The following is a 22,381-nucleotide window of genomic DNA, read 5'->3' as shown; positions in this document are numbered from 1 at the left end:
CCGTGCACGCGAGAATGGATCAGGGTCGTCCGATCACACGCACGCAGATCGCCCACGTGGCCCATCCCGTGTCAGCATTTCCTTGCCACGTGGCGTGTCCTGGTTGACCGGGGCTGCTGACCGGGCTACTGACGTGGCTGCTGACGTGGCACACCTTTTCTAAATTGCGTTTTGACCCCCGGTTTCTGATTTTCTTTTCAAAAACACCCCCAAAATTCAAATTTTCACCCTTTTTTCCCAAAATCAATTTCAATTAAATCCAAATAATATTTTTACCCAATTTTATCATTATTATTATTTTTATTTTTATTAAATTAAATAAAAATCTAAAAAATTCAAATACAAAAAAAAAATAAAAATAAAAATAATAAGAATAAAATTAAAAATACTTAGGTGTTACAACTCTCCCCCCCTTAAAGAAATTTGGTCCCCCAGATTTGCCTCTTACTCTTGGTCGAACAAATGGGGATACTGTCCTCTAAATTCTGATTCTAGCTCCCAGGTAGCCTCCCTGGGCGTGTGGTTCTGCCACACGACCTTTATAAATGATATTTCCCGGTTGCAGAGTATTCTGCTCTTTCGATCCGTGATACCGACTGATACTTCTTCATAATACAAGTCCTCTTGGAGTGGAAGCGGTTCATGAGCCAAGACATGAGAAAGGTCCGGGTTGTACTTACGTAGCATGGATACGTGGAACACGTTGTGGACTCTGGAGAGCTCTGGAGGCAGTGCTAGTCTGTAGGCAGCAGTACCAATCCTATCTAAGATTTCAAATGGTCCAATATATCGGGGATTTAATTTTTTCCTCCTGCTGAACCTATTAATTCCCTTGAAAGGAGTGACCTTAAGAAATACCCGGTCACCTTTCTCAAACGCTAGGTCTCTCCTCCGAGTATCTGCATAACTCTTCTGCCTACTCTGAGTTGTCTAAATGTTCTTTCTGATTTTAACTATTTTGGACGTGGTCTCCTCTACCAACTCTGGGCTGAACAATCTTCTATCGCCCACTTACTCCCAACAAATCGGTGATCTGCACGGGTGCCCATATAACGCCTCATATGGAGCCATGCCGATGCTTGCTTGGTAGCTGTTGTTGTAGGCAAACTCTATCAGGAGTAGATGATCGTCCCAATGGCCCCCAGAGTCCAGGACACAAGCTCGGAGCATATCCTCAAGCGTACGAATTGTCCTTTCAGATTGTCCATCAGTCTGGGGATGGAAGGCAGTACTAAGAGACAGCTTTGTTCCCATAGCTTGCTGGAAGCTACTCCAAAACTGAGAAGTGAACCTGGGATCCCTGTCGGATACTACTGTCACTAGAATCTCATGCAATCTGACTATCTCCCGGATATACATCCTTACCAACTTGTCCAATGAATCGGCCATCCTGATGGCTAGGAAGTGGGAAGACTTGGTAAGTCGATCAACGATTACCCATATGGCATCATGTCCTGAACGTGCCTTGGGCCATGGTGATATGTTCCCACTTCCACTCCGGGATCGGTAAAGGCTGAAGTAACCCACCTGGGCGCTGATGCTCTGCTTTGACCTGCTGACATACCAAACATTTAGATATAAAGTCGGCTATGTCTCTCTTCATCCCATGCCACCAAAACCGGGGTCGCATGCTTTGGTACATTTTGGTGCTTCCTGGATGCATGGTAAACTTCAAGCTATGGGACTCCGTCATAATATCTCTTTTTAACTCACTGTCATCTGGGACACACACCCTGTCTTAGAAACGAAGTAATCCATCGGCAGAGATTCGAAATTCTAAGCTCCCTCCCTGTTCTGCATCCTTCTTGCGAGCTACCAGGGTGGAGTCAACTGTCTGAACTTCCCTTATTCTCTAGATTAACTCGGGCTGGACTGTCAGGCGGCCCAAACATGTGACTCTCTTCAGATCCTGAAGTCGAAGCTGTTGCGTGGCCCCAATTGGTATGCATTCTGAAACCATCAAATGGGCTAAGATACCTGCACTTTTCCTGTTGAGAGTATCTGCTACTACGTTGCCCTTACCCGAATGGTATAAGATATCACAATCATAGTCCTTAAGGAGTTCCATCCACATTCTTTGACGCATGTTGAGATCCTTCTGAGTGAATATGTGTTTCAAACTCTTATGATCGGTATAGATCTGAAAGGTTTCTTCGTACAAATAATGGCGCCAGATTTTCAAAGCGTGAATGATTACGGCAAGCTCCAAGTCATGGGTGGGATAGTTCTTCTCATGATTCTTTAACTGTCTGGACCCATATGCTATAACATTTCCATGCTGCATCAAGACACAACTCAGGCCTAGATAGGAGACATCACTATAAACTGTATACCCTCCCGATCCACTCGGTAAAGCCAGCACGGATGTAGTGGTCAGCCGCTTCTTTAATTCTGAAAAACTTCTTTTGCAGTCCTCATTCCACTCAAACTTGGCATTCTTCTTTGTGAGTCGGGTTAGAGGAGCTGCTAGACTGGAGAATCCTTCAACGAACCTGCGGAAATAACCTGCCATTCCCAGGAAGCTACGGATTTCCTTAACTGATGTCAGCTTCTCCCAGCCAAGTACTGCTTCAACCTTTTTGGGATTTACTGATACCCCTTCCTTCGATATGATGTGTCCTAGGAAGGCGGTCTGCTCAAGTCAGAATCCACACTTACTCAACTTCGCATATAACCTCTTGTTTCTAAGGACCTGCAAAACTTGGGCAAGATGGTAAGCATGTTCTTCTCTGCTTTTTAGTAGACTAAGATATCATCGATGAACACGATGACAAATTGATCCAAGAACTCTCTGAAGACCCTGTTCATCAGATCCATAAAGATTGTCGGGGCATTGGTTAGCCCAAATGGCATGACCAGGAACTCATAGTGTCCGTACCTGGTTCGGAAAGCCGTCTTGGGGATGTCTTCTGTTCTTATCTTCACCGGATGGTAACCTGATTGTAGGTCTATTTTAGAGAAGACCTGTGCACCCTGCAGCTGATCAAAGAGGTCATCAATTCGGGGAAGGGGATACTTATTTTTTATCGTAACCTTGTTCAATCCTCTGTAATCAATGCACAGTCTCAATGTTCCATCTCCCTTCCTTGCAAAAGTGATTCCGGCACCCTAAGGGGACACACTGTGTCTAATAAAACCACTGTCTTGCAATTCAGTGATCTGTTTTCTCAGCTCTTCCATCTCAATGCGGTTCATGCGGTAATGAGCAACCGAAATGGGCTGGGTACCTGGCTGTAGGTCTATAGTGAACTCAACTTCTCTGTCCACTGGCAGACCGAGCAATTCGTCCGGAAACACATCTGGGAAGTCTCGGACTACCGGAATCTCTTGAATACAAATTTTCTTCTTGGGCTTGCCTAGTCAAAGAAAACAGCAAGATTAAGGCATTAGAAGTTAAGAAAACTTGCCATCAAGGAATAAGTACTGAATAATTTTATTAATTTGTAAATGGTTCCTCGTTAGGAGGATTAAATACAACTTTCTTGTTAAAGCAATCTATGGTGGCGTGATACGCCGCTAACCAATCCATTCCTAAGATTACATCAAAATCTCCTGTGTCTAACCATATCAGGTCTACACTCAGTTTCCTATTTGCTATCTCCATGGCACAAGCCCTATAGATAACTTCCCCTAGTAGTGTTTCACCCCCGGCAGTAGACACAAACAATAATGAATCAAGTTTATCAGGTGATACATTAATTTTGGAAGCAAAAGCATGTGAAACAAAAGAGTGCAATGCACCAGTATCAAATAAAACATGAGCAATATGGTCACAGATAGTATACATACCCTGTACCACATCTGGGTCGGCGTCGGCATCTTGCTGGATAAGGTTGTAAGCTCTGCCCTGAATAGGAGGCCTTCCTTGATTCTGGTTCCTCGGACATTCTCTTGCATAATGCTGGGCACAGCCACAAATACGACAAGTGTTGTTGAGGCGGTGGTAGGGTCGGTCCCCATGATCTTTGCCGCAGTGCTGACAGATCTTCCCGCGTGCTACCCTTGGAGCCTGAGGAGGGGCCTGGATGGCTGGTCTGGGCCTCTTATTTGGTTGGGCAGGCGCTGTAGGTGCTGGCCTGCGAAACGAAGCTGAGGGTCAGGAACTCCCTCCTGGCTAAGGACGGGTGTTGAAGCTTCTTTCCACGATCTGTGCCTTTGCTAGGACTGATGAATATGTCTTGAGCTCCAGTACCAACAAGTGTTGCCTGATCTCCGGGTGGTGACCCCACTGAAATCTCCTGGCCTTTCGGCCCTCATCCATCAATGTCTCCGGGGAGTATCGGTCTAGCTCTAGGAACTTACGAGCATATTCTGATACTGTCATGCTTCCCTGAACCAGTTGAACAAACTCTGTTTCCTTTAGGTGTCGGATGTGCTCAGGGAGATACTCCGCATAGAACGCCACTAAGAACTGCTCCCAAGTGACTGGTGTAGGCAGGGTGGTCTGCTTGAGCTCCCACCAACGTCCTGCTTCCCCTACCAACATGTAGGAAGCAAGGGCAGCTCTCTGCTCAGGAACTACTCCCAAGGTCCTGAAAGCTCTCTCAGTCTCCACCAGCCAGTACTAGGCCTCTTCAAAAGAGGATCCCCCTGCAAAGGTGGAGGGATTCAGTCTCCTGTACCTCTCTATATAGCCCGGGTTGATCAAGGAAGGAGCGGGGTCCCATGGAAGAGGGACTGGACCCGGCTGGGGATAGACTGGGGGGTCCTGTGGTGGCACCTGCTGATATGATGGGGGCACTGGGTTGTGCTGTGGCGGTGTCGGGTAGTACCGTGGCTGGAGCACCGGGTTGTACTGTGGCAGTGGTGCCGGGTGGTACTGTGGAGGAGCAAGCTCGTGCTGGGGTGGCTCGGGATTAGCCTGCTGTAGCGGAGGCTCAACCTGCGGTAGTGGAGGAGGGTCGGGTAACTCCCTTCTCTTCTCTCGCCCTTGTTGGGCAGCTATGAACCCTTCCATCATCTAAAATAACCTGTCTAAATCCTCCCGAACTGAATTATCCCGGGCCGCTCGGTTTAGTAGGGGTCTTCCTCTCCTCATCTCTCTGCACCTGCATTTCATAAGGAATGGTTGAGTAACGATTTATCGGTGAGTATTTCTCTAAGCATTATTGTGTAAGGGATGGGTCCGAGTAACGCGGCTCTGATACCAACTGTAACGGCTCCGGAAATTTAAATGAAATATATGTATTAGAAATCTCAAATGCGGAAGTGTAAAAAAAATTTTGATTAATATCCCTTACACAATAACCAAAACGTACTCAAAACATGAAGGAACAAACTAACTAAAAGAAATACTCGAAATAAGAACTATAAATATAACTATGAAGTCTTTAGGCGTCCCCTTCATCGTCTTCCTGTGGAACGGGCTCGAGAACAACGTCTTCCTGATCTAAAATGGTTAAATAAGAAATGAGCTACACCAGCCCAGTAAAGACATCACACTATCTCACCGCCACGGACGTAAAGGTGGGTAGAAAACAAAAATGAGCAATGGAGCATAATTTATAACAAACTCATTTATTAACATAAAAACCTTTACTGTCCACTTACCTTGGTGAGATCCATGAAAACAACATATGAAAGCAATAACATTATCATCATCATGAAATCATATAAACTTTATACCATAACACTTACCACGCCTTTGCATTTCAATCATTAAACAACATATTTTCCTTTTTTACCAGCCTACTAGTATCCATGGGAATCCACAGGGGTTCCCCGCTACCCGTGAACTATTAACATTACAACTTGATTCCAGGGTCGTCCCCATACCCCGTCCGGTATGGGCGTCAAAACCATGAACCTCAATACCTCGTCCAGTATGAGGGTGAAACGGGCCGTCCTCATACCCCGTCCGGTATGGGCGCCAAAACACATAAGGTCTCCATACCCCGTCCGGTATGAGAAACCACGTTCCCGGTAGGGTTCTCTACGGACTTGGTCCGTCCACCATCTCCTAGGATATTTAGTCAGGCTGTCCACATTTTTCACTTATCAATTCACATAACTTTTTTGCCTCTTTTTTTTCTTAATCTCAATCATCAAATCATACACAATATGTAAACCAGTAATTGACACCAAACAAGACAACAAAGTATCGGGTTCACCATAATACAAACCATAATAAAAGAAACCATGATTCATGCATACGAGACCATAACATAATTACATCAAATATCATACTGCATTTAATACTGAAAATTAGATCAAACAATAACAGACCAACATTGTATCAGACTCGGGCTTCATTGGCAACCTCAATCAATTATACATCTATAAAGTCTCAAAATACCGTTTAATTATTTATTAAGCTTTAATGCCGTGATAGAAAATAGGGTGAGGGGTCCTTACTTGTTTCGGGGTCTTAAATCGACTCTACAGTGCGCCTACGGGCTGTCCCTAATTTTCCTGAATTTTTTCTGAAAAACTAAAAAACACTACCGGTACCTGCACGTGACCCAAAAAATCCCAAATCAGACCTAGGGCCCCTTTCGGCCAATATTAGAATTTCGGCACGGTGGCTCGCCGTGCTATGGCGACGGCGCTGCCGCCTGCGACAGCGATCTGTCTCGGGTTGGCCGTTTTTGGCCGAATTCGACCAAACTTGCATCGGTCCCTGCGATAAAACAACCCTAGGGCCCTCGGTAGACCAAAAAATCACGAAAAACTGAGACTTACCGGCGGTGGTGCTTTCGGGTGCGGCAGCTCCTCCAACGTGAGTCGCGTTTTAATGTTTGGCTCCGATCAACCTGTAGAGAAAAGAACGATGATCACAGTGGTATAAAATTTGCATCGAACGGAGGCCGGGAAGGGCCACATCGGAGGCAAAAACAGAGGGGGGTCGCGGCAGCGGCGCCGGACTTCGGCTGGGTTTTCCAGCCGTTTGGCCAGTGGTTTGGCTCTGGTTTGGCCATAGGTGGACTCAGCATCGAAAAACGAGCCAGGGGTAGAAAATTTACCTCGATTGGCGGTCGGAAACCTCTCTGGTGCGGCGGCAGGTGGCGGCGGCCGGCTCCTCCAGCGTCTGGTTCTTCTTCTCCGGCGAGGCACTGGCGACTAGGGTTTTGTGGTCAGGTGTGGGTGGGGTTATTTATACCCTTTGCCTTTTAATCTCAACCGTCCATCAAGATTAAATCTGGACCGTCCGATCGCGATTTAATTAGGATTAAATCTGTTCTGTCCATCGCGATGCAATCTAGGCCGTCCGTGCCTGATTGAATCTGCGTCGTCCGTACGCGTGACTCTGGGCCGTCTGTGCGCACGTTTGATCTGGGTCGTCCGTGCACGCGGGAATGGATCAGGGACGTCCGATCACGCGCACGCGGATCGCCCACGTGGCCCATCCCATGTCAGCATTTCCTTGCCACGTGGCGTGTCTTGGTTGGCCGGGACTGCTGACCGGGCTACTGACGTGGCTGCTGACGTGGCACACATTTTCTAAATTGCGTTTTGACCTTCAGTTTCTGATTTTCTTTTCAAAAACACCCCCAAAATTCAAATTTTCACCTTTTTTTCCCAAAATCAATTTCAATTAAATCCAAATAATATTTTTACCCAATTTTATCATTATTATTATTTTTATTTTCATTAAATTAAATAAAAATCTAAAAAATTCAAATACAAAAAAAAAATAAAAATAAAAATAATAAGAATAAAATTAAAAATACTTAGATGTTACAGTACCAATTACATACATTTTATTTCTAAAACATTCAAAAAGTTCAATAATTTAATATTTAATTAATAGAATAAACAAATTAAATTTACATAAATATCACTAATTATTTTCTGTCATCTCCAAGAATAGTGATACATGACTGAAACAAATGATAATGGCTGGGGAACCAAAATAATTTAGTGGTCATGTTTTGCACATTCAACCCCACAAAACCCTACCACCGAGTATTTGTTTGAAACATATTAGAAATGAAAACTCTAGCTTGCACGCTAAGAACGCACGGGATTAATTTCTTCTTATTCGAGATTTAGTGAAAATTGATTATTATTATCCCAAAAAATATATACAAAAAATAAATATAAACAAAATTTATATTTGAAAGTACAAACGTAAATTCAAACATGAAGAAAAAGAAAACCCAGAACCAAAGCTATCTAGGCTCGCAGTCTGCATACAAATTGAAGGGGGGAGAAGAAACAGTCTCTTACAGACTCTCAGCACTTTAGTACGAGTTGGATAGCATTACGTTGCACAGGCATGAGACTCTGTAATTTGGAGCATTGTGTAAGTGTCATCACAGAAAGATCAAAACAACATATATACGAATACATAAGCCTATCTCAGGAAAGATGCTTCTTAACAATTAGCAGAGCTAAGACGAACCTGGCAAAGTTTATCAAATAGCTGTCTGTCAGTGTGTGAGAACTTCACAATGAAGTCAGCTAGATAATTAGCCAAATTAATCTGTTCAATACAGTTCACGAATTTCAAAACGCGAACATGTAATAAAGATTGGTAAATATGGATGTAGGATTGGCATGTCACCTCATTCAGGGGATCTGCACTGCTCAGAGGATCATCTTCCTCCCCGTCATCTTGATTCTTCATATTCAAGATGAAGTTTGTTTGCTGATGTAAACATTATAGAAATAACATAATTCAAGTAACATAGAAGCTAGCATTTAACTAACCTCGTAAACTCTAGCCATTGCCTCAAGTTGCTCATAGGTGGTTCCCCCAACCAAAGTTCCTGTCGAGTAAAGCAGATCCCTGTTGGATTCCGTGTCCTCTTCCGGAATTTCTTCCCAGTCACTATCCTCCTCCTACAATTATTCAAACTCTAGTTTCATATCTACTGGCTAAAATGATAAGACAGGTTGAGAGAGGGAAGTACCTCATCATTACCACCCAAGAATTGCTCTTGGATTTCAATCAAGGCATCTGCCAGTAAAGCAAATATCTGCATAATTTATGGAAGAAAAGGATGCTTTTAGAACTTCAACATTTGGGCATAGATTCAGACCCAGCACATCATCAGCGTTATCACAAATTTGGAGAAAGAATGCAAGAAAGGGGAAGAGAAAATTGCTGGTACATGATCTTTGACTAACATAAAGCAGACACAATCAAAGCAAGAACAGACACAGAGAATTTTTAACCTTCTTCACATGAATCAATGGTGACGCTTAAATATTAAATAAAATGACTACCAAACAAAATAAAGCAAGAAGTTCTCCGAAGGTTCTTGGAGAAGATCATCTAGACAGATGATAAAACAAACACTAGCATATTGGCCTTCCAGAAAGAAGATATCATTAATCACACTCTGAGTAGCCCGTTCGTGAATTTTTGGCTGGTACAAAATAAGACATGATTACCTTTGCTGGAAGTGGCAACATGATCCATTGATCTGGGGCTGATTTAGCTTTGGAGCGTGTGGTTATCTCTGCAACAGACTTTCCATGAACTGAGAGTGAGTAACTCAAAGCACACAATCATAGAAGAGACAACAAAATACAATTTTGAGCCATAACTGTAGAAGCAAAACCTTAAGTAGATGCCCCTGTACAGTGACTTTTGCTAATTCAGGATGCCTTGTGGCTAGCAGTAACGCCAAAGCAGTAGTACTGACTTTGATTTGATATGCCCCTTGAATCTCAACTACAAACCAATATAATCAATTACCACTCCGTCAACAGTTCTCATTGTTAAACAAGTGATCAAAATAAAAACAAGAAAGAACAGAAACATGGCAACAAACTAATTAATAAAATGAAGAGACACTATTACTATCCACCACTGCTAAGATGATGATTTGAACATATGCAGGATTAGTAGTTTACAAGTTGGAAATATAAGGTGATCCAAACAACTAGGGCAGTTTAAAAACAGGCTAGGAACTTTTTTCTAATATATAGAACCGGACCTATTTAAGTAAGACTCTATTATGGTGAAAATTTCATAGATAACGGGATTCCAAAATAATTTAGATTATCCTTTTATGCAGTTATGACAATACTATAAATAGACATGTATTCACTTATAATATTCAATAAGAAATAAAAATTTCTTCGCATGGTATTAGAAATTTAGGAAAAAACATAGCTTCTCTTTGCTAAACCTAAACCAGTCTTTACTGCTGGAATCAAAACAAAACCCTGAAACTCGAAGAACTGGCCTTCGTGGCTGGTTTCCCTCCAAGCTCAACCCTTCATTGCTACACGCCAGCAGCTGTACGCCAGCAGCTGTACGCCAGCAGCTGTACACCAGCAGCCGCGCTCAGCCAGAACAGCAGCCACACCCAACCAGACACTAGCTGCATCAGCTGCACGCATTCTTCACCTGCAGCAGCAGCACACCTCTATATGCAGTAGTCGTGTCACCAGATTAGAGAGTTTTAGTAGGAACATTTACTCGTGAGATATTATACCCATGGTCATACTTAGAGGGGTAACTGTTTTGCTAGAGCTCCCTAAGTTCCTTCCGTTAGGTTTCTTCCCTTTTGGTGCGGGAAGTAGCCCCTTTCGAGGTCATGGGGTGATTGGAGGCTGCCATATGAGGTGAGGATGGAAGAGAGTTTCAAGATATAATAGTGGGTGATTGTTTCAGGCTCAGGGAACGTATAGTCTCCACTATTAGCTTCTGTAGCTGAGCACTATTGTGAACCAGCTTGGAGTCGAGGGTTTCTCTACATTTCTGTAATGAAATCCTGCATTTGCTGGCCCTGGATTCTTCGTGGGTTCTTCTGTTTGTGCTACCTTTTGGAAGTCTGGCATCGCTGACCTTCTTTTGTTCTCTGCCATCTTCATTAGTGTCAGGCCCTTGATTCATGGGATGGTCAGGTGGTCTGAACGAGGCTATTGAGAGATGAGAGAGGGAGAAGGAAGAGAGAAGAGAAAACAGAATAGAGGATTAGAAAGGATAGATTTTGCTTAGGAATGTCTCATAATTTCCATTGTCATAGGTATAGATATTCTAAGGATATTTATGGTACAGTTGATTAGGACAGCTGGCATTATAGCCCCCCATTGGTACTAGTACGGCCATGTGGCTAGTGCATAATCCAATAAAAAGACGAAAATCGACAATCAGAAGGGAATATTCCTACCGCTACTCTTTTCCTTTCCTAACTAACTTAACAGCTATTCCTCTTTTCTTCCCATGCCTTTTCTGGTTTTGATATAAGAATATTTTTTTCCAACAAGCAAGCTTCTTTTCTATTCTAGTCACAACTGAATCACTCACATCCGTCAGTTTGGACCCCAAGCAGAAGTTGAAGGTACTTGATAGTGAAGGAGCTCATTTTGCAAGTCAACACTCTTTTAAAATTCTTTGTGCTTAGCCCGTCAACCAGCAGCAGAATTTCGGTTCCTCCAATTAACCAGGAGCACTAAAGCTGCTTGAGAAGGGCAACTTTGGAGGGCTTAAGAAACAGAAGGGTGTTGTAAGCAAATATAAGGTGCATAAGCTAAAGAACTTGATCCCTATTACCAATACCTGCAGTAGTAGCTTGCCATTTGGCAGGGGTTTTCATGCTAATTTTTCATAAACCCTTCTAACAATTTTCACCATGCAGGCCCCAAAATGAAAATAGAGGGAGCATTTTTCAGGTCTCAAACTTAAAGATGTGATTGCAATACAAGAGAATTACATGAAGCATAAGTTGGTATCATTTTCAGAATGAGATTCCCAAATCTAATAGGTATGCAGCTAGAATGCTAGAACTAAGAATGAGACTTAAAGGACACTTGCCTTGTTGTTTAGTCCATTCTGACATCACATAGAAAAGGGAATTATTATAGCCATCAGCAGGAATGCTGATTAGCAAATCAATAACTTGTTCAACATTCGGAGCACTCATATGGACCTGCATCAGAAAATTCCAAAATCAATTCACAGAAATCATGACATATGCCTCAGATCTAAAACCATAAGCATTTGTACTTGAAAGGAAAATTGCACCAGTAGGGAGGAAGAGGCCGAGCATCACAACGAAGGTTTATCTTATGTTACTTATACAAAAGGATGATAAGATAGATCTGATCTTTGTTCAATATTACAGATTGAATTCCATGAAAGTTTCCAATTAAATGCCCAGAAAATACAGATTAACAGTACATCACAGCATGCTTGATTTACTCTTCCACCTTCCCTCCATAAAATAGTCTATAATTATTAACAAAGTTCAATTTGTGCCTTACCATAAAATTCAAATGTTAATGAGAAGAGAACAATTCATTTTTATAACACGTAACAGAAAAGAAAAGAGTGCAACATACCAATCTAGCAAAAATAAGCAACAATGAGCTTCTCAATCCCACTATTTGAGCAGACTGCATTCGTCTAACAAGAGCAGCAACCAGATCTCTGATGTGCTGGGCCATCTGAGCTGGGAGATGCAAAATAAGTTGCAGAATGTATCTTCCAACAAAAAGAGATCCAGAACTTTCTAGGGCAGGGTCAAGAAGCCTGCATTCAGAATTGCCAACAATCAGCTTGAGCAAATGAAAAAAACGAATCTAAGTAACTTTAATTCATCATATTGGAGGAAAAGAAATTCTAGCTGTCTCTAACAACTTACAAAACTGAGTTGCATTATTTAAAAAGAAAGCACGCAAATCACTGTTACCTCAATCATAGTTAAAAATATAGTCTAACAAACATGAGATATATTGAGCGGCTCAGATTGTTCATTAGATGCAAGAGAAAATAAACTGATCAAAACAAATTATTCTGCAATTTATCATAAGTGATAAGCATACATCTTCCATGATGAAAACAAAAAATTTTTAAAGGCATGAACTCCAATTTGAAAAAGACCAAACTCGTAGAAGCTTATAATTTTTCTAAACAAAATAACAATATATATTGCATATGAAATGCTGGCCAACTTTAGGGGCAGAAACAAGCATGGGTAGCAACACAATTTATAGTTCACCTCAACAATGTAAAGAAAAACAATGAAAACCTTTAGCAACCTCCATTCCCATACCAAGAAAAAGAAAAGAAGAGAAACTCCCCATAGCTGCTGCATCAAGGACATTCTCATTGTGCAAAAATAACTTGCTCTGTATTCAATGTTATACGATATGCTGACCAAATTTAGTGGCAGAAACAAGCATGCATACTATCTAAATCTGTAGTTTCACTTGAAGGAAATAAAACAACTTATTAGGATTACTAACAATTTCCATGTATTCCCCACAATAACTATGAAAAAGAAACAAGAAAAATTACCTTGAAGCTGCATCAAGCAAACTTCTCATTGTTAACTCAGAATCACCACCCCACGCAAGCAGTTGTTGTCTTCCTCCCGATATAAAAGAAGCCAAACATTCTGTTGCATTCTGTTTAATATTGTAGCAGCAGACTAATATCAAAAACACTACAAAATAACATTGATAAAATACAGAAACTACAAAGCAAAATAGTAAAATAAAACATACGTTACCTGCAATTCACTGTGATCATCGCTTTGGAGCACAATTCGAATAATGGCGTCAAAGCAGACATCGTACACAGCTTTCACTACATCATTAGGAGAATTCTGTACAACTCTAACACAATTTGTAATTAGCAAATATATAATTGAGTTATAATTCTATCTAGATCTGAAGACTAAAAACAAAAAGGGGAACTTTATAATGGCCACCGTGCCAATAACTTGCCTTCAAAAGCATTGTCACAAGATCCAAAGATCCAGCCACTAAACCATTGGCATGTTGTCGAGGCTGAAAACCACCACTGAGATACATTTAAAAAGACAATAAAAACTTAAAACTATAAACATAAATTCAAGATAACTCTTGGAGTCCATACATTATTTATGATTGGCCCAATATAGGGTAAAATGCGTGAAGACAATGGATGAATGCAACCGGGAGCATTTTTCATTGCCTACAGGAAAATCCACAAGGATTTAAAAAATACACAAATAAATAATAAATATGAATAAACAAATACGTCCTTTTACCTCACTAATTAATCAATTTTACAAGTTACTGTGCCTAGAATGCATAACAGATAACATAAACAATCTAAGACAAAAAAGAACAGAAGCAAAGATAAAATATGGGAAAAAGAAATCTGATCTACAAAATCCAAAATTCATCAGTGGTTTCTGAAAAAGTGTGTATTGCAGAAACAACTAACGGAAGGACCAACTTCTGCAGAACATTTAGGGAAGGAAGGAAAGCATAGGCCTTGATTATAGTCATTCAGCCTGAACTCAATAACTAAAACTCTAAAATAACAACCCAAAGTTTTCTAATTGTAATGCTTGTTAACCATAAGTTGAAAGAGAAAAGCTACAATTATGAACAAGGGAAAAAGAAAAAGAGAGAAGGGCTCATGCAAGAAAGAAGAATGTGCTTCAATATAAGATGAAAATAATCAACCACATTCATATTATTACCTCTAAGACCTCAATAATGTCAATACTAATGAAAGGATCTGAAACATGCAACACCCACAGATTAAGGATTACAGGAGAGATAATTGGCTCTACAGAAGCTGAAACTTCACGACCTACGATGTAGAAAAATAAAGAGAGAAGAAACATTAAATATATAGCCAAATAACCTTAACATGAAACTACAAAGTAGATCAAATTCAAGAAAAACAAACTATTTCACGCACCAGCCTTGATTGCTGCTTGTAGTGTTTCAAGTACCAGGATTAAAGTTTCATCAGATGCCTATACAGCACAATCAAACAAAGGTTACCAAACCAATTCAAGATTACACTACAGGAAATGCTAGTAATTTTACCTGATGAAGAAGATCAGTAAGGGATGAAAACAGGCCCATCAGTTGAGGCATAATAACTCCTTTATTTGCTTCAGGTAGGAGCAGCGAAAGTGCCCGACAGGCACCTACTTTCACAGATGCAGGACTGTTTACAGAAAACCTTAATGATGAGAATTATTTTATCCTACTGCACACGGAGAATAATTAAAAGACTGATGGATCATTCAGTACACCTACACATCTATGCCAGTGGTTTTAATAGCTGTGTGGAGGAAATGCTCAAGAACTCCAGTGCTGATCTGAACAGTTTACCAGGAAGTTAATAAAAGACATACAGAAAAATGGACCTTAAAGATAATAAGAGATTGTAAATTACCACAGTAGAGAACTTGGCAACTGCTGCAAATATACGAGCATAAAGAAATGGACATTCATGTACCCCTGGAAAGCATTACCACAGACTATACTCATTGATTTGAAAAGGTGAATTTAAAAGCAGAGGGAACACAACATGAAATATAAATATGAAATAACAAAAAATAGGACATACAGCATGAACGAAGTTACAATAACATATTATAGGAATCTAACTTCTTCTAAAAGTTCAATTCTTACACAGATTGAAATTTTTAGAGAAATCTCCCTATAAAACAGAATCAAAGTCAAATTCCATAAATAAAAGATTTTTCTTTTACGGGAATTGTATTTAGTTTTCTATTAAAATTATCTCTAATCTTCTCTTATATATATATATATATATCTAATGTTGTAAATTAAATATCATGAATAAAAATTTAATAAATATAAAATTTAATTACAATTTCTTATCGTATCAATATAGGATTTCATAATCGCAAAAAAAAATTCTCTCTATCTAAAGTCACATCTGTATCTAATGAAATTATTTCTATCAGACCATTCGAATCAGAAACCACACAAATCTCAATCACCATCCACAAGCTAAATGGAAACAACTGCATTCAATGATTTCAATTGGCCAAGATGTTTATTTGCGGAATAGGGCGGGAAAAAACAACTCAACAGAGTAATCACTTAACCCAAGTGCCGAGGATCCAAAATTTCAAACTTAGAAGGCCGAGAATAATCTGCTCATTCTGCGGTTGATTAACTCCACAAAAAATATTTTTGGTGAGAAATTTTTGTTCTACGAGACGACATATGAAATTTGAGAAGCAACCAAGAAGTTTTACTTGAGCAAAGAAAACACATTAGAAATTTTTGCGAATCTAGTCTCCACGAATTGTCACAAGGAAACCTATCCGTAAGATAGTATTATGGTTTGTCTACCCATCACTGGCAACGGCTTGAAATGTATTTAGAAATTTGTGTAGAGTTGTCCAGATGATGCAAAATGGTACAAAGAAATTCTGGAAAAAAAAAAATTCAAATTTCTCATGAGATTGAATAAAAATCTAAATGAAATCCAGAGAAAAATACTCAGAATGAAACTATTACCTTGAATTTGTGAGGTATTCTCCGAACTAAGGACAGAAATAGAAAAAAGATAATGTTGGGAGATGGATTCACAAGTCCTACTACTAAGCAAAACTCTGCTTTAACTGTCCAGGTCCCTCGTTTCAACTCAGACAACTGGCAAAGATAGGAAAGGTGTAGGTATGATCATTGTAAAAAATTAGATCATACTCGAAACAATTGCTGGAAAAATCATAAAAAACTAGCTGATTTGAAGACCAAAAAATCAACCATAGACAAAAAAAGTAAGGAAAATCGTGTTTCTATTTATGAAGGTGTCTCTTCTAAAAAATCATACCCATTCAGCAAAGAGCAGATAAAAGCCCTCCAAAAAATATATACCTACATCATAGGACATGAGACAACAGTTCAAAAAGATAATTCTTTTAATGCTCTCAATGTTATTTCAGGAAGTCAAGATACTTGGATCATTGACTCAGAAGCATTTGACCACATGACGGAAAATAAAACATTATTTCAAGAATATACTCCATGCAAAGAGAACATCACCGTTTTAAAAGAGTGGCCGAAATAGGTGATATCCTCATTTTAAAAGAGTTAACCTTAAAAGGAGTATTTCATGTACCGAATTCAAAATGCAACTTGTTATCAGTAAGCAAACTTATCAAAAATTATAACTATATTGCTAAATTCCTTAAACTTACGTGAATTTTGGTATTTCGATTTGAGGAGGATGGTTGGTAAGGCAAAAGTGTATTGCGAGTTCTTTCTCTTCAAAAAATGGATCTTTCAAAAGACAATCTCATAATACAATATGTATTGAGTCTCAAGACAGTTCAACTTACTTAGATAATTTTAGTACAATTGTGTCACATTATCTATTGGAATATCCAAACTTTACATAACTTTAAAAATTATTTCTTTCTTTATTAAGAAATAAAAATTCAAAAACTTCACTGTGAATCATTTTAATTGTTAAAACATACTCACATGATTATCCTACAGTACATTATAAAGCCTCTACCTTTTGTTACGGTACATATTAATGTCTGCGACCATCTAAAATCAATAACATTACTAGTACTAGGTGGTTTATATTTTTCGTAAATGATCATATAAAAATTACGTAGCTATTTCTCATGTGAAAAAAAATAAAAAAATTGGTCATATATTCAGAAATTCAACAATATGATCTAAACTCAATTTTAGAAAAAAATACAAGTGTTGAAGACATGTAATGCAAAAGAATACTTTGAAAAAGAGTTTGATATGTATCTTAAAAAAACGTTGATTATTCATCAAAACTCATGTGTTGATACTTCACAACGAAATTGGATAGCCAAAAGGAAAATTAAATAACTTGAAAGTTGTCCGATCCAACATATTTACAACTCAAGTTCCAAATATTTCTAGGAGAAGTTGCCCTAACTGCAACTTATCTTATGAGTAGAATGTTTTTCCGAGTTATTGAATTTCAAACACTTTACAAGTTATGCTCCAATACTTTCCTACCACCCAACTTCTATCTACCCTACCTATCGAAGTCTTTGGTTGTTCAACTTTTATTCACCTATACAACCATCACAGAAGCAAACTAAACCCCAAATCAATAAAATGCATCTTTCTTGGGTATTCATCAAACCAAAAGAGATATAAGTGTTATTCACCAATAACTCGAAAGTTCTATAAATCTATGGATGCCACTTTTCATGAAAACCAACCATATGAAACATTTGTATTTATGGGGAGAAAAATACACAAAAATCTCAATTTTGAGACTCTAATATTGAATATCTTCATCCACAACTAAGATCAAGATGGAATACTTGGACCTGAACCTACTCATCACAGCAAAAACCTGAACTTTGGGTCTACGCCAGAAGGAACAAGAACCAATAAGAGAAAGAACCACCACCACTGCCTAATAAGAGTCATGAATCTAATCCAGATCCAGAACTAATATCACTGAATATTTCAGGTAACCCAAGTTTAGATATCTCCCTTGATAATCTACATGATGATAGATCTATTGTCTTAAGGAAACAAAAAAGAGCATGCACTCACAATTCATAATTTTGTTTCATACAAAGGTTCGTTATCAACTCGTCAAATATTTGTCAGTAATATTGATAAAATATAAATACCAATGACAATATATAAAGTGTTAAAAATATCTGAACAGAAAATTACAACCATAGAGGAAATCCAAGTATTAGAAAAGAATGAGACTTGGAAAATAACATAATTACTACCTGAGAAACAACCAGTTGATTGTAATTGGATGCTCTCAATCAAGCATAATGTTTATGATGGTATCAACAGATTCAAAACTCGATTAATAATTAGAGACCTTACTCAATTCTATGAAATCAATTATCAGAAGATATTTGCACTTAGTAAAGTTTAATACAGTCTAGATACTAATATCTTTAATTGTCAATCTAAATTAACCACTATTCCAACTAGATATGAAAAAAGTTTTTCTTAATGGAGATTTGGAGGAAGAAGTCTATATAAAGATATCACTAGAATTTGAAAGTCAAATCCTAACCGAAAGGTCTACATACTCAAAAAATTCTTATATTTATTCAAACAATCTACAAGAACATGGTTCCACAAATTCATTAAGGCAATCAAGAGCTTTGGATATAATCAATGTCAAACAGATCATACTATGTTTGTCAAGTATAATCCTTTAAGAAAAAGGACAATCTTCATCATATATGTAAATGGTATAATAATTACAGGGAATGACGCAAAAGAAATACTCAAAGTAAAAAATGTTTTAAATAAAGAATTTAATATTAAAAATCTCAAATATTTATCAAAAATAAAAATCGCTATATAAAGAAAAGAAATCTTAGTCTTTCAAAGAAAATATGTATTGAATTTCTAGAAGAGACTAGAATGTTTGGACGTAAACCCGCAGACACACCCACAGTTCTCAGCATTAAATTGGGAAGTAATATCAATAGTGCTCTAATTGGAAAAGAAACATACTAATGTTCAGTTGGTAAATTGATTTACCTACCACATACCAGACCTCATATCAATTTTATCTTTAGTGTGCTAAATCAATTTATGAATAACTCGACTGAAAAACTTATGGAGGCAATGTTTCGAACTCTCAAGTATCTACAAATGATAGTTGGACAAAAATTATTTTTCAAGAAAAACAGAATTCAAGAAATTAAAATATATATTGATTAGACTGAACTGATTATATAACTGATAGAAGATCTACCTCTAAATACTGTACATATATCTCGAGAAACCTAATTATTTGGATAAACAAAAAGTAACCAATGGTATCAAGAAATAGTGTTGTGACTAAATTTAGACCTTAGCACATTGTGCCTATGAAAGAATGTGACTACAAAGAATACTGGTGAATTTCATAGCCTATGAAAGTGTTTTGTAACAAGAAATCCACAATAAGTATAAAAAAGAATCAAGTTCATCATGATCGAACTAAGCATGTGAAGATCGATGGATACTTTGCTAAATAAAAATTGAGACATGAGCTATCCTTGTGGCACATTCAATCTTACCATCAAATTGAGGATATTTTCACTAAGACATTACCTAGGAAGACTTTCAAAGAAATGAGTTTCAAACTTGGTTTAATTAACTTCTTCAAACTAGCTTGAGGGGAAGTGTACTGATCTATCTTCTTGTAAAAGTCTAATTTTTATAAAAATTGGTACCTTTAGGGAAATCTCCCTATCAAGAATAATCATAGTCAACTTTTATAACTAGAAAATTTTTTTTTTTTTATAAAACTGATTTGTATTTAGTTTTCTATTAAAACTCTCTCTAATCTTTTCCTATACATATTTAAAAATTGTAAATTAAGTAACATGAATAAAATTTCAATAAACAGAAATAGTTACAAATTCTCACATACCAGAACCAATATCTTCAGTGATTATCTGCTCTATAAGGTTACCTAGGTTAATGTTGGTCAGACCTGAACCCTGGGGAAACAAATTTAATAAAACATACATCGCTTGAGTACTAATATAAAATGGAATAAATTGAGGAAAAAAATGACAGTTGCCTTCCAGATCAAAAATCACTGTGCACAAACCTCTGCCTCAAGCAGGTGATCTGACAAAGAAGCCAAAGCAAATAAAGCAGCCTCTCTTTTCTGCCAAAAGTTATAATACAAAACTAAGCAGGAAAACTATAAAGATACATGCAGAGACTAAGTTGCTTCAAGCAAGGAAAAAGAAAATGTTAGAAATCACCAGAAAGAGTCTCCTACGAGGATTCTTGGCATGATTAAGGGCAATATAAATACACAAACACTTATGTGCTTCAGATTTTATCCAGTTATAAGGTAGGCAACTCATCTCCCATTTAAGTTAAAAATTTACGGTCAAATGCAATTCGCATTTTCAATTATAAAGTAAGATGCCTCAACCATCTCACACCAACATCATAACTGTGGCAGTCACTAAAAAATTAACCATGAATTCAGTGGTTTACACGATTTTAGCGCAGATGTTTGGAAAAAAAATAAAAAAATAAAAAAATAAAAAGAACTGACCCAAGGACACTTTAAAAAGAAAGATAAATAGAAGGAAACAATTGCTTCTCTCAAAGAGGTGCAGAAAACCTCTTAACAACATCCTTTAAGACGCAGAGAGAAACAATAATAGTTTTAAGAACTACTTAGGTTCGTATATCATGAAATTTGCTGACAAAAGATTATCTACTGGTATAAGTTCCCAAGGTCATGAGCTCTACTTTTCTTAATATACCCATCCACGTGGCCTAGCAAGTTGAGCACATCAGTATTCAAATAATTCTTAGGCAAATGACAGTTTCATCAGTATTTCTTTTATTCAAATTAAAATAAAACTAATATTACATAATGGCATGAATTGGTTACTTTATGCAAGGGAAAGACTATAAAGATCCATCCAAAAGAAAAACAAGCTTTTCTGAGACCAGGATGATCACAGGAAATTGCGAGTTCCTATTTCCGCCTATGTCATTTGCAATTACCCTAATTTTTTTTTCTTTCATTTAAATATTCACAGTTACCCTAGTTAACATGTGCTGATGTCAAGTTTCCCAGCAGCAATGAATTAATTTAGACCTCTCAGCTACAACCATAAGCCACTATTTCGCACCCTGGAATCTTAGAAATTCACTGTCAGAAGGGAGAGCTAATGTGGGAAAGACAACAAAAGAAAAGAAGAGTACCAAAACAGAAGTATATGTAAGGCAAAATTGCTCCGCCAAAACTTCCAAAAGAATAGAATAACAACTAGCTGAATAATTATTTTAGAAAACCACTTACTCTCCACCAAACTGCTGAACCAGTAACCTTTTCTTCTTGAGATTCACTTACTCGTTTCCTCACAGCATCTATAATAGCTTCAGTACCTTCTCTACCAGAAGAAGTCACAACCTCTTCCAGTAAAAGTGCACCTGTAACAATTAATTTCTTATGGGTAAGCAAACAAAATAGATAAGAACTTGGATACAGATAAGCTATAGACCCTATACATGAACTGCATGTAATAGTACAACCACAATAGAAACCCTCTAGGATTTGTCACAAAATGGATCCATTAAGCTCCATTTCAAGGGATAACTCATGGAGACAGGTTGCACAGCTGAGTTATGAGGAAGAGAAAGCAAGAAATTCTGTACATCTTGGATGATTTCACAGAAAATATGAGTTTCTATCGGGATCAATTGGGCAGAAAAAGAACAGCAAAGAAAAATGTGCCTCTGCAGCACTTTATATATTGTTGGGAAGTAAGGTGCCTCTTTAGTAGCTGGCATCATAGGCAATCTGGCTACCAGCTTCATGGAAGGTAACTTCCTCCTTTCACTATCGAAAATTGCCTTTTATTATTTTAAGAAAAAGGTAAGCATATATTAACAGGCAAACCAATGGCGTGCAACCTGAATGCAAACAACTCTAGAAATAAATCAAAATGTCACTGATATCTAATAAGTACTCGACAAAATTAAAATTATGACCCTTGAGGATGTATTGCAGCAAATTAAGGGATAAAGGTGAAAAATAAAAAACAAAATAAAAGATAAATTCAATTTATAATCACAAGAATTGGCTACAATCACCAATTATATGGTTGTCACAACCACAATCACAAGGTTCTTAGGTACTCAATTCAATGAGAGAAAATCAATAATATATTCATAAGCAATTTCCTCAATAACGATGAACCATCCA

At 38.0% G+C, this 22,381-nt stretch overlaps 1 protein-coding gene and 1 long non-coding RNA gene across 6 annotated transcripts in view; both read right to left on the bottom strand.

The window, feature by feature from the left end:
- Nucleotides 1-7,987: 7,987 nt before the first annotated feature.
- The window catches only part of LOC110824014 (ARM repeat superfamily protein), a 31,945-nt gene continuing 17,551 nt past the window's right edge, over nt 7,988-22,381 (bottom strand). For 4 of the 5 annotated variants that reach the window (XM_088213038.1, XM_088213034.1, XM_088213036.1 and 1 more), the window contains 21 exons: nt 21,476-21,606; nt 20,255-20,314; nt 20,072-20,141; nt 15,086-15,150; nt 14,947-15,008; nt 14,731-14,854; nt 14,600-14,657; nt 14,376-14,488; nt 13,781-13,858; nt 13,630-13,692; nt 13,413-13,508; nt 13,199-13,308; nt 12,241-12,430; nt 11,714-11,828; nt 9,510-9,622; nt 9,340-9,417; nt 8,856-8,921; nt 8,653-8,784; nt 8,507-8,563; nt 8,345-8,425; nt 7,988-8,226 (listed from right to left, as the gene is read on the bottom strand). In XM_088213038.1, the coding sequence (XP_088069164.1) occupies nt 8,176-8,226; nt 8,345-8,425; nt 8,507-8,563; nt 8,653-8,784; nt 8,856-8,921; nt 9,340-9,417; nt 9,510-9,622; nt 11,714-11,828; nt 12,241-12,430; nt 13,199-13,308; nt 13,413-13,508; nt 13,630-13,692; nt 13,781-13,858; nt 14,376-14,488; nt 14,600-14,657; nt 14,731-14,854; nt 14,947-15,008; nt 15,086-15,150; nt 20,072-20,141; nt 20,255-20,314; nt 21,476-21,606 (1,913 nt within the window). In that variant the 3' untranslated portion in view covers nt 7,988-8,175. The remainder of the gene's footprint in view (nt 8,227-8,344; nt 8,426-8,506; nt 8,564-8,652; nt 8,785-8,855; nt 8,922-9,339; nt 9,418-9,509; nt 9,623-11,713; nt 11,829-12,240; nt 12,431-13,198; nt 13,309-13,412; nt 13,509-13,629; nt 13,693-13,780; nt 13,859-14,375; nt 14,489-14,599; nt 14,658-14,730; nt 14,855-14,946; nt 15,009-15,085; nt 15,151-20,071; nt 20,142-20,254; nt 20,315-21,475; nt 21,607-22,381) is intronic. The other variant, XM_088213035.1, reaches the window with a different exon arrangement.
- LOC148268716 (uncharacterized) lies at nt 15,157-20,059 on the bottom strand. Its single transcript, XR_015816914.1, has 3 exons — nt 16,502-20,059; nt 16,186-16,320; nt 15,157-16,097 (listed from the first exon to the last, which is right to left on the bottom strand). It is a non-coding gene; the product is annotated as an uncharacterized LOC148268716 (long non-coding RNA).

This window comes from Carica papaya, chromosome 2 (genome assembly GCF_054855325.1).
Source record: "Carica papaya isolate Zhongbai chromosome 2, ASM5485532v1, whole genome shotgun sequence".
Classification (NCBI taxonomy): domain Eukaryota; kingdom Viridiplantae; phylum Streptophyta; class Magnoliopsida; order Brassicales; family Caricaceae; genus Carica; species Carica papaya.
The sequence above is the reverse complement of the archived record's forward strand: the minus strand, read 5'-3'. Positions and strand labels throughout refer to the sequence as shown.